The 17,896-nt window shown below is 41.0% G+C and overlaps 2 protein-coding genes across 6 annotated transcripts in view; one reads left to right on the forward strand and one right to left on the reverse strand.

The window, feature by feature from the left end:
• LOC116613001 overlaps positions 1 to 12,803 on the forward strand; it is a 58,224-nt gene extending 45,421 nt beyond the window's left edge. For 3 of the 5 annotated variants that reach the window (XM_048722219.1, XM_048722221.1, XM_048722220.1), the window contains exons 7-8: positions 672 to 914; positions 3,309 to 4,038. In XM_048722219.1, coding sequence (XP_048578176.1) covers positions 672 to 914; positions 3,309 to 3,634 — 569 coding nt within the window. In that variant the 3' untranslated portion in view covers positions 3,635 to 4,038. Of the gene's footprint in view, positions 1 to 671; positions 915 to 1,186; positions 1,236 to 3,308; positions 4,039 to 12,006; positions 12,049 to 12,177 lie in introns of those variants that run through there. The other 2 variants (XM_048722222.1, XM_048722223.1) reach the window with 2 other exon arrangements.
• Positions 12,804 to 15,700: 2,897 nt separating this feature from the next.
• LOC5505143 lies at positions 15,701 to 17,055 on the reverse strand. The gene is made up of 3 exons (XM_032373534.2): positions 16,410 to 17,055; positions 16,144 to 16,339; positions 15,701 to 15,950 (listed from the first exon to the last, which is right to left on the reverse strand). The coding sequence occupies exons 1-3, from the start codon at positions 17,053 to 17,055 to the stop codon at positions 15,701 to 15,703; spliced, it is 1,092 nt and encodes a 363-aa protein (XP_032229425.2).
• Between the last annotated feature and the right edge of the window lie 841 nt (positions 17,056 to 17,896).

Consider the following 17,896-nt stretch of genomic DNA (forward strand, 5'->3'; position numbering starts at 1 on the left):
TTGTTTTTTTAATCATGTAGTTTTCATTGTATGTATACCCCGAATTATTTACATTTATTACATTATGAGTAGCGACTGAAGGGATCAAAGCCGCAGTTCTTCTAGAAATAATTGAGACAAATTTAAAGCAGAAACTTCATAGGATACCAGATTCACAATTTTTAAGCACCAGCGTTTTGCGACGAGTAGAATACATAGAAGCATACCATAATAAACATGTCTTTATTCATAATATTTCCTGATGGTGCAATTCAGTTGCAGATCTTTTGCTTAATGGTAGTTCTACAAAAGGTGGTTACGGGTTAGGTTTATTCGAAAGATTAATGGTGATCAAGTCCAGCGTTTGTGACACTTCGATAATTTGTCCTATTTATATATAATTTTCGGCGAAGGGATTTTTATCCTTTCTGTAATTGACAGAGAGTGTCTTTTGACACAAATCTAATCCTGATGGTGGAACTTTGGGCCCAGAATACTATAGGAATCTTGATTTGGGGCAGGACTAAGTACGACCACACAACAACAGCAGCAACAATTTGTACTAACCCTTTGGGTGACACACATATACACTGACTTTATTTGTTTGAGACATGATGAGGATAAGGAATTGTGCCTTCTTGATAAAAAGAGTATTGGTTACTTATCTGGTGATGGTGTAACTCCGTTTGTAGGTCTTGAGCAGTCCGCCATCCTCAGCGGCAAAGGTCCAGAGTACCTCCGAGATCTCTTGGGAATCCTGAAGCCCGTGCAGCAAAGTCCCAAGAGTCGCTGGGTCAGATGTTTCTCAGCAAAGAGAGATGGCTGGGCTGCCAGGACCTTCCACGAAAAATGCGACGGCAAAGCGCCGAACATCGTACTCGTAAGCGTTGAAGGAAGATACGTGTTTGGTGGCTACTCTGACGTAGCGTGGACAAGTGAGTACACTAATGAATACGAGAAGGGTCGTATCAGGGTGAGCGTCGAAATGTCTGATCATGTTTGTAAATTATTGTTTGTAAACTATTTTTTATTCATTACCATGAACTTTAAACTTAAGACTTGCAGTACGTTTTCCTAAGCCACCTTCCACCCAATATGTATTAAGTCATATGATAAAAGGATTGGATAGACAAATATAGATATAGTTTGTTAGCAGCTACCATGGTATTACATGAGGTGAGCTCGTTAATTTTGCTGTTTGGTGCAGGAAAATGTTTTTACATAATTACAAGATTTTTCCTTGGACAACCCTTAAAGTAGGTGTTACTAAAATCGAGAAATTAAACAGAAACTCTGGATATCTTAGCGCAATTACATTCCAACTGCTTCTGTTATTTATTTCGTGTTACATCGCAATACTGTAATTCAGATGCTTCCGAAAGCAGTTTCGTGTCTACATCGCAATACTGTAACTCAGATTCTTCCGAAAGCAGTTTCGTGTCTACATCGCAATACTGTAATTCAGATTCTTCCGAAAGCAGTTTCGTGTCTACATCGCAATACTGTAATTCAGATTCTTCCGAAAGCAGTTTCGTGTCTGCATCGCAATACTGTAATTCAGATTTTCCCCAAGGAAGTTTCGTGTCTACATCGCAATACTATAATTCAAATTCTTCCGAAAGCAGTTTTATGTCTACATCGCAATACTGTAATTCCGATTCTTCCGAAAGCAGTTTCGTGTCTACATCGCAATACTGCAATTCCGATTCTTCCGAAAGCAGTTTTATGTCTACATCGCAATACTGTAACTCAGATTCTTCCGGAAGCAGTTTTATGTCTGAGTATCCAGAGTGAAGCCGGCAGAAGGAAGATCTTAGGACCCAAGTTTATTTTTCTTTCGATAATCTTTCTAATAATCGTTTCATAATTTATCGTGTTTGGGGACAAACACAAGTTTGACAAGGGATGTATGTTATAGGACGGTTTGTTATATTGTTTAGGTTATAGGTTATTGTCGTCTAGTATTTCATGTTCCTATCTTGAAGTTTTATTTATCTTTTAAGGATAATTTTGATTTTGTTTACAATTGATGGTTTCCTAAGTCTAGATTTTAGCACGCCCGTGGACCCTCCGCATCGATGACCTTTTGGTGCGTCTAAATCCAGGGAGTGTACAGTTTCTTATACGTGGCGAAATCTCCGGTTTCTTTTTGTTTTGGAAATTTTGTTTGAACAGTTAAATTCTTTCTAAATTGTATGCCACCGCCCTCACCCCTTGGTTTAGACATCTATACTTCTATCGTTATTTCAATTAGGCGAAACTGTTGTAGACACGCGCTCTTTCAGCATGCGCAGTTGAGTTTTAAAAGTTGCTTCATCGTTAGTGTTATTTTAGAGTTACCTTGACTTCATAGATTATTCTGTAAATAAGCAGGGACGAGAGACCAACTCTGTGATTTCCCACGCCCTCACGCTTTTGTCTGATTGGTTCGTTTTGCCAAATTTTCTCCGTTTCCTCTTGAATTGTTCTACATTCAAGATTGTTTTACATATTTCCATTCATGTGGGACCACTACATGGGTATCTGTCTGGTCCAAGGGTATAAATATAGCGAGCCTAATTCTGTACTTATGCTGCTGCTGTGGCCAAACATTTGGAAAGCATTGAAAAACGCCAGCCTTGCCTTCATCTTCATCTCCGTCTAAAGGATCCCGGCTTGTGCCCCTAACATTAATTCATACAATGGGAAATAATTTTGATTATTTTTGCTTTCTATCTTATGCTAATTAATAGAATTTCGAATATTATTTTTTACCGTTTTTTTTTTTACTGAAAATACAACTTTGAGCTCCATTGAAGGGTTGTGGGTAAGGGATCAATTGTATCTTTTTCCCATCGGCACTTCAATCACCATCCTTAGATGTATTTCACGGTAAAATAGCTTGGCATTCACTCATCAGAGGAGATACTAGTTATTATATAAAATGTGGTAGGACTGTATTTCTATTCCTTTTGATCAACTTTTTGCAAACACGGCATCTAATAAATCTCCATTAAAATCTCTAATAAGCCCCTGGCGATTATTTCTTTTTGTCTTGACAAAATCTGCTCGATTAGAGAGAGGGGCTTGTTTCAAAACCTTTTTTTCATTTTCTGACACTAGGTATTTCGGCCCCTATAAAAGGTGTTAAAAATTAGTGCTTATTACTCGTACAAAAATAGATAAATCTAGCAAGAGTCAATTGTTCCTTTTGGAAAGATGTTTCTTCGGGGTTAGGGGTGAAGACTCAATTTCCTTGAATTTAAATAATACGAGTTCGGCACGGTTTTTGCTGTTTTTATTCTAGTTTGTATTTTAAAATAACGCATTTTGTTTTATGTTCTTTAAAGTGAGTGACCGTGGACGGCAGTCTTCCACCAAGTCATTCTTGTTCACGCTGTGTAACAAGAATGGCTACCGCCCTGAAAAGTTGCCATTGAGGCGCACGCCAGATAGAAACGCCATTTGTGACTACACAAGATGCGGTCCGGTGTTTGGTGGTGATCATGACCTGTTTATCGCTGACAACGCGGGGGGTAATGAAGGGTCCTATACGTGGTCACAAACGTACGCTCGTCCCCAGGGCGCCCCATCTGATGGCCCGTGTGACGTCTTTGCTGGCAAATACAGATTCACACCCGACGAAATGGAGGTATTTCACGAGGTGGTGGACTGAATACAGCTCTGAGCGTCTGTAAAGTGACAATAGACATAAAGACGTGTAAATATTTGTTAGTTGGTACTGTGTCATGAGAATAATGTATTTTGAATAACGCTTCACCATCTTGTGATGTGACCCGCGGTGCATCTTGGGTAGCATGTAAATCACAAAATATCACATGCTGTGAAAACCCCGCTAGCGAGGGTTACGGCACACTTTACTTTAGTCCAACCTTATTTAAAAACGTGTACATCTCGAGTTTATATATATCCGAATTTTATAACACAAATGCAAATAGTAAATTTTAATAATTATTCCTATAAGCTGTTAGAAACAATATGTTGTTTGGTCTAGATAACCACGTACAAGTTGTGTGTGTGTTTTTTACTTCTTTTTTAAAAATTAAGAACGATGCCTAACCCGTGTGTCTTTGCGTAGAGGGAAGGGGAAGGGACTCCGATATTAGCAAGGTACAAGGCGAGGAAGTGCAATCAGAATTTATTAGATGGCTCCTGGGGGTAAATAAATATTGAAGCTCAAATGCGTGCCTGGTGGAGGCTGGTTGACTCCCTTTGCGAACTCAAGCAAAATGCAGAGCATTGAAATATTGGGGGTTCTAAGAAATTCAGACCGTACGAAACTTTCTAATGTAGCGATGCACGACTCTTTATGACGCGGAAAAAAAGAATTTTAAAAACACACAATTAAATATATTTAAGGTATGGTAAACCACACCCGACGCAGAAATACCAATAAATCTTATAAGACAGAGTCTGACATATATAGAACAACAAGTTAAATGAAATTAATAACTATGAATAGAAAGACCCTCGACATAAAACCAAATTGAGAACATTAAGGAAATTTAAGAGCGTTCACATTATCTCTCCCAAGTTAAAATCGCAGAATTGCGTTCACAAAGTTTATGCCCAGTGCACACTAGCGACATATCGACGTTACGACATGGGCGCGCGCACTCTTATCTTCGACATAACGACATAAGATTAAAAAAACATGTTTTTTCTTTTATGTCCTGATGTCCATGTTGTTATGACGGGCTAAACATAGTGCGCGCGCCCATGTTGTTATGTTGCTAGTGTGCATTATTAAGCAACCACAAACTAGCTATCAAAACAGGACGACACAAAACCCCTGAACGAAAAACGTGCCCAATATGCTTGGTCAAAGTCGAGGACAAGGAACAACACTGATAAAATGCCCGGCATATAATGAATTAAAGGAATGAATAAATATATGTTTTTTTTTTTAAATTCGCAACAAAACAGATTTGAAAGCGATTGCTCAGTTTGAACCAGGAGAGCGCGACAAAAGAAATAGTTCAATTTTTTTGGGAAGCAACAAAAATAAGGGAAAGTGCGTTGTAATTAGATCTATAATGACATCGCTACAAAGTAAGATGATGAAAAACATCAGGGATAGGAGAACGACTTGAATACCTGCTGTCTTTTTTAATATGAATGTATTCGGCAAAACCCGTGAATCAAAGATGAAAAGGTGCCCAATAAAATTATTGAATTGGATGACGGGGGGGGGGGGGGGGTCTGTTCGCTTCTATCGTGTTCGATATGTGACTGCTGAGCTCGCGCGCCTTGCTTGACAGGAGGCGGAACAGAAAAACAGATTTGGCGTGTGATGAAAAACGAGAAACAAATGAGACATTCCTTGGAAAAGTAGATTGGACATCAGTTCGGGCAACAAAACAAAACTTTAAAGAGTAGCAGTATTTGAAACATGACTAGCTTGAATTGTAAAGACCGCCCCACAACACACTTGTAAACTTGCAATGCAACGGTGTTTTCGCGTTTTCTGTAAGCGTATATAAATTCGTGGATGAATAAAGTTGCATATCTGTACCCTGTTGTTGTGGTGGAGTGGCCTCTCTATAAAATTATACCACTTGTGAGGGTGGTTGTTGTGGTGGAGTGGCCTCTCTATAAAATTATACCACTTGTGAGGGTGGTAATGTCACCAGCTTACTTCCGGTAGATTACGTAACTATCTCCAATCATTTGTAATGGTACGCGAAAAATATTACAAAATTGTAAAAGCAGTGTGCCTATTAGAAGTTTCTTTGAGGAGGTGACTGATAATTTAGAGCGCATGGTCTGTTAAATAGCGCGGATTCTAATAGATTCTTTCGTTTTTCGCCGGTTGAGGTTTCCGTCTGCCAACAGTGAGCTTTCAAACAGTGAAATTTTCCAATGCTGCTTTAACTAGACGAGTATTCCAGGGGTATAGAATTATCGGCTATCGCTTTTTTGGGGCAGTGAAATTTTCCAATGCTGCTTTGACTAGACGAGTATTCCAGGGGTATAGAATTATCGGTTATGGCTTTTTGGGGCAGTGAAATTTTCCAATGCTGCTTTAACTAGACTACTATTCCAGGGGTATAGAATTATCGGTTATCGCTTTTTGGGGCAGTGAAATTTTCCAATGCTCCTTTAACTAGACGAGTATTTCAGGGGTATAGAATTATCGGCTATCGCTTTTTGGGGCAGTGAAATTTTCCAATGCTGCTTTAACTAGACGAGTATTCCAGGGGTATAGAATTATCGGTTATCGCTTTTTGGGGCAGTGAAATTTTCCAATGCTGCTTTAACTAGACGAGTATTACAGGGGTATCGAATTATCGGTTATCGCTTTTTGGGGCATTGAAATTTTCCAATGCTGCTTTAACTAGACGAGTATTCCAGGGGTATAGAATTATCGGCTATCGCTTTTTGGGGCAGTGAAATTTTCCTGGAGCTCTGCCATCCCATGCACCCTCTGTTGTGCTATTACTTCATGCGCGAATATTTATTCGGCTGAAATCTTTACCGTTTTTTTTTTGTCAGAATGGCTTTGTTTTCTAAAAATTTTGCTCTTGCTTTTCCTATTTTTGTTGGTATTTGTCAACCCCCCCACACTTTAAATATCAAAAAGTCTATCCCTTAACATAATATAAACACACATTTGCATTTTTCTAGAATAACCCGGTCATGCCTATCGTAAATAGGGACATTCGCTATAAATCACGACAAGTGTCCCAGTTTTGTAAATGATACTAATACTCAGACAATATAATTCACTGATTATCGAACCTGGCTAATATTTCTCCTACCTCATATCTTTAAACCCTAAGCATTTAAATACATCTTCTAGTGACTTTAAATAATACAACACACGCACATGAATATTGGCCCTTCTTATCGCGCTGTTTTTGACACTAATGACTAATGAGAGAGAGTTTAAAAATTGAAATATCTTAAAAATTGCTTTGACCATCCACAATGTGCTATCACATTGTATTATTTCCTTTGTTGATAACATTTATTATTTTATTCACATAAGTGCAAAGTAAACAACAATATCTATTTATGCTATCATATGTAAAACCCGCCCCTACATACTCTGCCAAAAAAATAATTGGCGTCCCAACAATATCCGTTACAATAACATTAACAATACTTATAACATGATAACTATCGCGACCAGAGGAGCTTATTTCCTCAGCTATGCATAATACAGCTTGAAAAAGAGTGGTCAGTTCTTACAAAAGCTCATCACACCGTCTTTGATAAACTTGATAAAGTTACTTTCATCTTGCAAAATAACTTCAGGAATGCTTCCCAGTTTTATTTGACGAGTTAGTATACAAATGGTGCACTGGGGTAGTAGTGCGTTACTCCCCTGGGGGTCTGTAGCGCATATTGCTAATCGAGCATACTTTACGAAGTCCTCATTAGCAACCTAGCGAAAAACAACTGACGAAGGTCTCTTCATTAAGAGTGCGAAACCGGTCTTGTAAACGCTATAACCGCCCGCCGATTTTTCATCAAACGATGACATCGGAAGGCACCTTAGACGAGATGAGCGAGCCCTCAGAAAAAGCCAGATTTAGCCAAAGTGCACTTTGAATTCTACCAGTTACAGTGGCGATTCTCGGCAGCCTCAAATCTTCCTGTTTGATTTTAAGAAATCTATTAAAACAGGAGTGAGCTGTACTGCAGATATGTCCTAAATAACTCTAAGAAACTTAACATGCACAAAGAAAGCGCTTATGTCAGGTCGAGCAACGCTCCTATAGACGTGAAACATTAAAGAACGACAAATTCCACCACAAAGACATATAATATGTCTCCTAAGGCTTTTGTCACCTCATAAACCACGTCTAGCGTATATGGTCCTCCGTAGATCTATTTCTGCGGCATATAACGCTCAAGCAAAAGTGTAATCTCAAAGACACTACGCACTTTATTTACTTCATCAGAAGTATATAAAAGGGCGAAAGATTCATTGATTTAAATATCTTTGATGTCCATAGCTTACTGAAACTTTTCAGTACACGCATTCTCTTCTCTTGCCACCCTCTTAGTTATAAGAAGGGTTTGTGTCTAGGGAGATGGCCTACGTCCGTTGAGAACAAATTCCTCACTTGCCACCTTCTAAGCAGAAATCCGCAACGGTTACGGGATTTCACAACATACATAACGGCGAGTGTTCAATTCACGGACAGGCAAAATGCGTTTTGAGGCAAACATGGCATCTAATAAACGAATCTTAACATTTTGTCATGAGGTTCCACCCGGCTAAACAGAATCTTCTAAAGATTCTTATAAAAAACTGGCAACTTATCACGGATCTCAGCCTCATACGGCTAGAATCTTTAATGAACCTATAGTCTCTTATAGAAAGGAGAAACCGCTTATAGACTTTTAAGTCAGAGCGACAATCTCCCATAAAGGACTAGGTATCAAAGCAGATTTATTTACAATTGTGGCGGGTGTGGCTGTTGGCAATATTACACAACAATTCCCTGCCCTCATCATGATGAATTCTGGATGGAAACCCGAACCGAGGTATTAAATCATCATAGATCTTCTTCGCCACCGTCGGGGCCGACTTGTTTCTTGTTGGGTAGGCCTGACAGAATCTTGTTAAGTGGTCCACGAAAAGCAAGATGTACACATTTCCACGGGAACTTTTCTCTAGATGGAGGAAATCAATGGCAATAATCTCCAAGGGTGCAGCTCTTCATAAACTAGCGATTTTAATTTTGATGGGAGGACCAACTGTCTTTTTGTCTTTGTTTCTCGCCAAAGTGTTCCGTCGCCATGGTTATGGAGCCTACTTAGTTGCCTTAAGAGTACGTACTTCGCTGTCCCAATACTTCCGGTCCTTAGGGGATGGATGCAGTCCTTTCAGCTTGTACTCCATGACTTTCTCGATAACCGGGTCCTCTTGTTGGTGTTTTAGTATCTCATTTGGCGTCATTTTTTGAATCGTAGTTGCGTCGTAATTGGTTCCGCGCTTACTTCGCCATACCTTGAGGTGACTGTGTTGACCCACGGACTATTGTTTTCTCGGTCTTCACTCAAAGGCTGCATCGCTGCCATCACACTCGCTCTGTCCATTTCTTCAGTGCAACAGGTCATCAATTCTTCCGGCTCTAGTGGTAGTCTAGACAGCGTATCTGCGTCGATGTTCATCGTCCCCGGGCGGTACTTGATAGTGAAGTTATAGTCCGCTAACTCCGCTACCCACCGGTGACCTGTTGCGTTAAGCTTAGCCGTGGTTAACATATAGGTCAATGGGTTGTTGTCTGTGTAGATTGTGAATGAAGGCGCATAGCAAAGGTAGTCTCGAAACTTCTCCGTAATGGCCTATTTAAGAGCGAGGAACTATAGCTTTCCTGCGTGGAGGTGATAGTTCCTCTCTGCGGCCGTTAATGTCCTTAAAGCATATCCCAGAACCCTGAGACCGAATGTTTGCTGCTGATAAAGTACGGCGCCGAGACCGTCTTTAGACGCGTCAGTATGCAATATGAAAGGCTTCTCTGGAAAGTCTGGAAAGGCCATAACAGGCGGGGATGCCAGCTGGGAAATCAGAAATTCAAGTTTCTGCTGGTGACACGGAAGCCAGTTAACTGGATGCTTGTGTTCTTACCTGACACAGACTTTCTTCTCTGGTACATCTGGTCCTGGACTTCCTCGGGGGGTGACAGTAAGTCGTACAGTGATTTGGCATGACGCGAGAAGTCCTTTGATATACTGTCGATAATATCCAAGGAAACCCAGAATCTTTCTCAGCTCGCCCACAATGGCTGGCCTTTTCTCTATCAGTGCATTGATAGCAGCTGTGTCCGCCGGATCCATACTATAACCACTTGCTGATATGATTATCCTAATGCTGATATGATTCTCCTAAGTATCTCACCTTTCGCCTAAATAGTTCGCATTTAGACGGTTTTAGTTGATACCGTGCTTCTTAAGGTATTAAAATACCTGCTTTATATCAGCCAAATGCTGGGAAAACGTCTTTCTATATACCAATACATCGTCCAGGCATTCTGATTCTATTTCTTGGTATGCCAATAATACTTTCTGTCTCAGATCAAGCAAAATGACAAGAAAATCTTAAGGGGACTCACTAGAGGCTTGGACGGCTGTTGTCAGCTGTGAATACAGCTCGGTGGCACTTTTCTCCTGGTAATGTGCCCTCAACATTCTTCTTGTCTGGACTAAATTCAAACCCTGTTTACCCGTTCTCAAACAAAGACCTGGGTTAACTGCTTTTCTGACAGCTCCCATAATTTCTTTCTCAGTATACCCATTACTTGTGCCTGCTTTAATTTGATGTACTAGACTTGAAAAGCTGAGGTGATCTTTATTGAGCCAATCTGACCGGCAATCTTAAACTCTCTTCGCATAGAAAACTGAGGCTTTCATTCAACAAATTCTTCACTGCTTCCAAAATAGCCTGTAATTTATCAACTTCCAATTCCTCCTTGTCCAGGTAATTGGTAATTGCCTGTATTACTTGTAATGGATTTCTCTTCCGGTCGCCTTTACTGATATAACACATTTTTTTATAACTTTATTGTCTGTATTACACCGTAAAAACTTGATCCGGCTATATCAGGGGAAAACGTCGTGCGCGTGTTTGATCGTTCGATTCCTATACGATTATTCGGGGCTTTAATCACTGTTTTGCTCTAGTTTTATCAGGTTACAGAGTTAATTAATATAAAGATTTAGGCACTGCCTAAAAGCGGAGCCAGCATGACTTTTTTTCAGCATAAACTTGTGTAGAATCCCCCTTCTCTGCACTTTCATTATGCATCATGTTCCTCCACCCACAAAAACGGCACAATATGTTAAACATATAAAGATTGCATGTTCTATAAATACTGCAATCATTATTAAAAGGTGTCCGTCTAGGGAATAAAAGCATTTATTGACATTACTAAGGATATCATTAACTAAACTATACTTGATAGACAACTGATACAGCAAAATTAGCAAAATAAATTTATGCTTTGATTAACAGGGAAGGCTTTCAGGTGTGAAGGGAGGTCATATTTATTTTAAAACGAGGATCAATTATAAAAGTTTCTCACAAAAAACTGGGTGCTATTTTATTCTCTACAAAATTAAAAACAATAAACAAATACATTACAAATTGCTATACATTAATTATATCAGCAAATCACACATAGTGGATTTGAGGTAAAAGTACTCATTCCCTGCCTGTACTGTCCCAATTTCTTTTACTTTTTTAAATTACTTTACTTAACTTGCAAAGATAGGGCTTTATCATTTTCTTATTCTTGAGTAAGTTTTAAAGTAAGCAAATATTAGAAAAATATCTTCAACCTTCTCTCTTATGCTTTAAAATGTAACTTTGCTAAGGGTGAATTAAAGCTAAAACATAATAAGAATAGGAACATCCACAAAATATTAAATGCATTCTTCGCATCCCTTACGTGAATGTTTGTGTTAGTTAATTTACCTTCACACAATTGATAATACTTTGCTAAAATAGTATATTAGTGTTAATGTAATGTTATTTACCTAGAAGTAACGTAAAGTAAACACTTAAGGATACTGTAGACCCGAGCGGTAATTACCCCGATCGTCCTGGCAAAACGCGATAAATTTTAAGTGCTTTTGTCTGGTCCAAAGTGCTTAAACTTAAACAAGAGGTAAAAAACCTGAAAAGAAAACTCAAGGTGAGTTTACACCGTGTGATTATGCTGAAGTTGCAATACTTATGACAAAAACGAAATGGTTGTTATTGGTTAAACGGCGGCTTCGATATTCTGAATCCACTCCCTGGATATGAGGAATTTGGCTCTCAAACATAGGAAATATTTAGGCACAAATTCAAATTATGTCATTCGGTACTTTTCTCCTGCCCGGCCTGGATTTTATGATTTTGGTAATTATGTATCATATATTAGTAGCCGAATGCAGTGAATATAACACTATCAGCAAGTAGTTTTGGATTTTTAAAGGCTGTTACTGTGCGGTTTTTGCACATTGTAATAGTCCTCTCCGCTGTTATCACATAGAGAATATTAAGTGTTCTTTTTTGTATTTTTATAGGTTTACAAAGATGTTCCTGCAGAGGATCAGCCCAGTCCAGTGGTACGTCGATAAAACATCAAACAAACAATATAACCGGAACATAGAACTCGTATAGACTATATACATGCCTGATTGCTTATACATTGATTTTAGTTGTTTTCAATTAATTGTTCAATTTATTATTTACAGTCACAACAAAAGCAGAAAATTAAATATCTGTCAAAGCCCCTGGAAGGGGTGAAGAGGCTCCTGTCAGACCTCTTTACCGAAGAAGAGCTCATGCGGTGCACACTGAAGGGGAAGGGAAGGTCCAGAGGGATGCCCTGGACCAGCAACAAGATGCAGATAATTTATGGTAAGTCACAACAGTGCGAGAAATGCAGAAAGGTATCACTTACTTAACTGCAACTACCATTATTTTTGCAGGTGCAATGAGGGCAAATTACGAAATGACTGATGAGAAAATGGACCAGCTGATTAGAAATCAGCAAAATCCTTAAAAGACAAAACCAAAAAATTCCTTAAGTAAAGCTAAGTGAAATGTCCATTAATGGTCCATTAATAATCATAGAGATATTTTAGCTTGCCTTGCAATTTTTGTTGTATACCAACTTTTTGTCGAATTTGGTTTTGTCTTTTAACGATTTTTGCTGATTTCTATAACGTTATAGAAGTCACTGTTCACGTTGTATCCGAAAATTATAAAGTTGATTATCAAATTTTGAGATAATTGTAAATTTGTTCTGTATTCTAAAAATAAAATTATTTGCTGGAAAATATTGCTAGCTATTTGTAATAAATTACCGGATATCCAAGAAAAGCGTATAATATTCTGCAAAATGACAATATTTCAATAACAATAACCTCAATTTCCTTCAATTCCGAAAAATCTAATAATATCCGATTATGCATTCACTAAAATCAAAGAAAATCCAATATTGTCTAAGAATATCGTTCTTTATCGCAAAAGGAACAACGCATCTATGCATTCCCTGTCACATTAATGCATATTCCAAAAATCGCATTATATCCAATTGGATATTCCAGAATATCGTAGAAAATCCTGTTTAAAGTAAGACTATGCCTTTTGAGATATCCTAGAATATCCTGGAATATCGGTCCAAATTTACCGTGAAAATTCACACCTTGAATATCCTAGGAAATCGCAGGATGTTCTAAGATGAATATCGTGAGATATTCAAGGATATTACAGAAAGTCTTGGAATATCCCAGTTTCATTTCGCACGGGAGGTGCCGCGAGAGAAGTAAGCATCGAGCAAGGTCTCGTCTTCATTGTCTCTTTCCTCATCAGTCGTAAGCCACCTTCGACCAATCTACTCCAGCGATTTATTAGGTACCCGGGGATCTTCTGAACCAGCCTCTTGTTCTCTTCTGGGTCGTTAAGCACGTTCAGAAATTGTGAGGCTGACATGGCTGGCTCGCTTGTTCTAGGAAGTCTGAAAACTTCCGTAGGCTGACGCCGTCGTTCGCCTGCACTCTTGGCCACTCGTGTAGTCTATGTCGATATGGGTCGGCCAGAAAGTACGGGTTGCCATAGCGGCGAGTGAGCATTTCCTTTGCTCGATCGCTAGACGATGGTGTACATTGCGTTATAAAACCCGAAGTCGCTTCCTTAGCTTCGCCGGCCGCATATCTTCCGAGTACAAACGTTCCTCCGCGTTACTAGACTGACGCTCTACAATGTTCTCAAAAGCCCTTAGACACCTCGGAAACTCTAATTGGTTCCCCCTAAAGATCTTTGGCTCGGGAAGAGGGAGCCTGTGGCGCGAGTTTCGCTCTGCGAGGAGGTCAGCTAAACGTGTTATCGAGTCAGTGTTCTCTGCGGGAGGGACAGTATATTGCTCGATAGAGGTACACGAGAATCGGTTTGTGATAGAGGTAGAAGTGGTCTTTTTGAATTATGGAGAACCCTTGGCTCGGAATTAACTTGACTTGCGGGGTGATCGGAATTCGGGTTGGATAAATCGAGCGTTTTTGTACTGCCGGAAATAGAACGTAGCTGTTCCTCTAAATAATCATGTAAGCGGTCGGCGGCGTTCCCCGTAATCTGCTCGGGATTCTGTGCTTCGCTTTCGACTTTCTCGATAGCCTGTAGTTCGGCTCTTGTCGCTGCTAACTCTTTGAGTATTTCGATTTGTTTGAGTTCTTTCGTTTTCCCCCATTTAAACATGTCAATGTCTAATCTAGCTGCTTTAGCGGCGATATCCGCTCGGTAATTTAGAGACCCATTGCAGGTGCGCGTCTCGATGTGCGGCTTGCCCTTGACCGGTGGAACCCAGCAATGCTCGGTGCCTTTCGAGAGGACAAGGGACAAGTTTTTACTGTAATGGATTTCCCTTCCGGTCGCCTTCACTGGTATAACACATGACACGACACCGACTTGAACCCAATTTGCCTTTTTTTCATTTTTTTATAACTTTATTGTCTGTATTACACCGTACAAACTTGATCCGGCTATATCAGGGGAAATCGTCGTGCGCGTGTTTGATCGTTTGATTCGTGTACGATATGCGGGGCTTAGCACTGCCTGGCTCTAGTTTTATCAGGTTCAGAGTTAATTATTATCTAATAAGTACTGTTCGCTACATTACTGCTAATTTTCCCTTCTTTTCAGGTTTTTAGATGGTCAATTCGTTACACAGTTCAGTTAATTTCTATTCGCTCAAAGAGCACAGTTTAAGTCTCACCGTGTTTTCTAATTCTTTTGCCATAATGCTTCTTACTCACCTAAATCACGCTCTGAGTCGCCAATATGTAACACCCGCGATTCCTTGTGTTATTCCAGTTATTTATTTAATAATCCAACTCACAAAAGTCTACTTTTTTCCGATCTAGAAACTCACATGGGAAAATCGTCCCACAATGCATTTCAAACAGGTCGATCCAGGGGCGCGCGGCCGAAACCGCAACAGGTGGCCCCTACACATATTGTTTAAACAAACGTATTTTGAAGTCAAATAGAGTGGGCTATAGCTATACAATATCCAGACATAAAATTAGAACATTTTTTATCAAGATCAACAACACTACAAATACAACACAATTCTCTAGTTGTTTATTGAAATTGTCCCATAAAAATCAATACTGTCCAACACTGTCTCACATTGGCCATTTGTCATTTGGAATGGCCATTTGTCAAGCGCTAGTGGCAAATGGCCAAATGGTAATATGTGAAGTAGATTCCGGCTACGAAGCGATTTAAGACCGGCCTCAAGGATTTCTTCCAATATTTATTATATAAAAACATTCTGGAATAGATCAATAATTACAGCATTTAGGCTAGATCTCGGGCATATTCCTATACATTCCGATCATAGTTGTGAAGCGATAGAGATTTACGAAATTAAACTTACAAGCAATGGAACATACACTTGAATCAATAATTACTATTACACAAAACATACAAATCATGCGCTATAAAGCTAATATAACTTGATCATGGTACCTGAATGGTGGATTCCTGCGCGGTCTTGGCTTAAACTTAGCTCTGCTCTAAACTTGCGATCTCCTCATGTGCTCTATTGACTCTAACTGGTCTCAATTTACAGATGCCTTTTAAGCAGCAATTATCAACTTGTGTCAATCAAACTTAATTACTTACATATTGAATCAGTCACTTAGAAAACAAACAGTGTCCGATGCGCTATCTACAACAAATCCTCGGGGGGCGCCAATGAGAAGGCGCTATTTGTTACTCTGCTTCGCATATCAAGCAGCAGCGCTGGACGGACCTCTGATATTCCGCTCCGTTGGCTGTCTTGACTCTCACGTTCCGTACGAGTGCGTCTTGCCCGGGGTAGGTCTCCACGATGCGTCCAAGACTCCATTTTCCACGTGGCGCCGTGAAATCCACTAGCAGGACAACATCTCCGACGCTCATCTGGCGACCTTTCTTCTGCCATTTGGAGCGGCCGCGACTGATCAGCTCTCGGATGAACCGTCTCCAAAAGTAAATGACGATGGTCTGCACGAACTGGTAGCGCTTCTTGAGGTTCTATTTGTGTCTTCGTATGGACCATGAGGGGTGTTTACCGACGCTCATCCCAGTAGGAGGTGATTCGGTGTCAGGGGTCTTGGATCGTTGGGGTCGTCCGAACTGTAACTCAGAGGGCGGCTGTTCAGGATACTCTTCACTCGCTCCAGGAGAGTGTCTGCTCTCCTACGGTTACGTGAAGTGAGTGCTTGACTTGCTTGACCAAACTCTCGTACATTCCTCCTTGATGGGGACTGTAGGGGGATATGAAGATCCAGTTGAACTTGTGCAGCATCGCAAAGTCTTCAAGACACTTCTTCTCATCGATGACTAGTTTGCGGAGTTCTGCTTCTGCCCCTACAAACGAGCCTCCGTTGTCCGAGATCAACGTCTCTGGCCATCCGTGGGTTGCGGCGAATCGTCTAACTGCTTGGACAAGCTGATAACGCTTCCGCTGATGTGTTCTCCACGATTTTCAAGTGCACCGCTCGTACGGTCGCACAGGTGAAGATTGCTCCCCATGCCTTGATCGATTGCTTTCTTCCATACTTCAGTCTGAATGGCCCGAATAAGTCCACTCCTGTTACATTGAAAGGCGGTGAGACTAACTGCAATCTTTCTTTCGGAAGATCAGCCATCATTGTAGTGTGTGGCGGTTGCTTTTGTTCCCTACAAGTCACGCATTTTCTTGTGATCTTATTTGCACGATTTCTCCCTCGTAGGATCCAGTACTTTGCACGCGATTCAGACAGGGTTCTTTCTCGCCCTGCGTGATTCGTCATTTGATGCATCTCTCTCATGATCAGCGTCGAGATGTGATCCTTCGCTGGGAGGAGTACTGGATACACTTGGTCATACGGCAGGCTGGTCCTGGTCAGGCGGCTCCCTACCCTCATTAAGCCATCCTCGTCTATGAATGGCGACAGATTCGGGTAGTCTTCTGTCTTCATGGCTCGCTGACTGAACCGCAGCCAATACTCTTCAGCGGCTTCGATTTCTGCAGGTGCTAGGTGACTAGTTTTCTTCTGCTCTGGGTTATTCACACTGGACTTGAGGTTGCTTACAAATCGCATACAATATGCGATAAGGCGACTCCATCTGGATTGGGATTGCGGATCTAGTAGTGGTTCCTCCTAGACGGCGGCGGCGATTGCACTTACTGGCGTCTCTTTTTTCTTTTCCGGATCTTCTTCTTCTGGGGTTATGACTGCCTCACTAGGCCAATCAGCTCTCGGTTTCTTGAGGAAGGGTTGACCGCTCATCCATCCTCCTTTGCTTAGCTCTTCAACAGTGATGCCTCTGCTTAGGTCGTCAGCTGGATTTTGATCCGTCGGTACATGTCTCCAGTGACCTTGTTCCCACTCGGACTCGATCTCGGCGATGCGAACACCTACGAAGGGCTTGAATGCAGAGGACCGGGATCTTAACCAGGACAGGACTATCGTGGAGTCCGACCACAAGACGACGCTCTCCGGCTTTGTCTTGAGCTCTGAGACGATGGTTTTCGCGAGTCTGGAGGCTACGAGAGCTGCCATCAGCTCTAGTCTAGGGACTGTTGATTGGCGCAGTGGTGCTACTCTGGCTTTCGCTGCCACAATGCGGACCTCTGGGCCTTGCGGAGTCGGCCAGACAAGGTAGGCGACGGCGCCATATGCCTTACAGCTTGCGTCGGCGAACACGGTCGCCTGCGTTATAGGGCTTGAGACATCTCGGGATTTGGACCTCCTTCAGGCTTTCGATCTCTTTCAGTAGTGAAAGCAACATGGCACTTGTTTCTTCTGGAAGGGGATCGTCCCAATCGAACTGTTCTGCCCTCCAAACCTCTTGCAGCGCTACTCTTGCTTTGATCGTGACGGCTGACGCGAGGCCTAGAGGGTCATACAGCCGGGAGATGCTCGAGAGTACGGATCTCTT

This window comes from Nematostella vectensis, chromosome 14, assembly GCF_932526225.1.
Source record: "Nematostella vectensis chromosome 14, jaNemVect1.1, whole genome shotgun sequence".
In the NCBI taxonomy this organism is placed as follows: Eukaryota; Metazoa; Cnidaria; class Anthozoa; order Actiniaria; family Edwardsiidae; genus Nematostella; species Nematostella vectensis.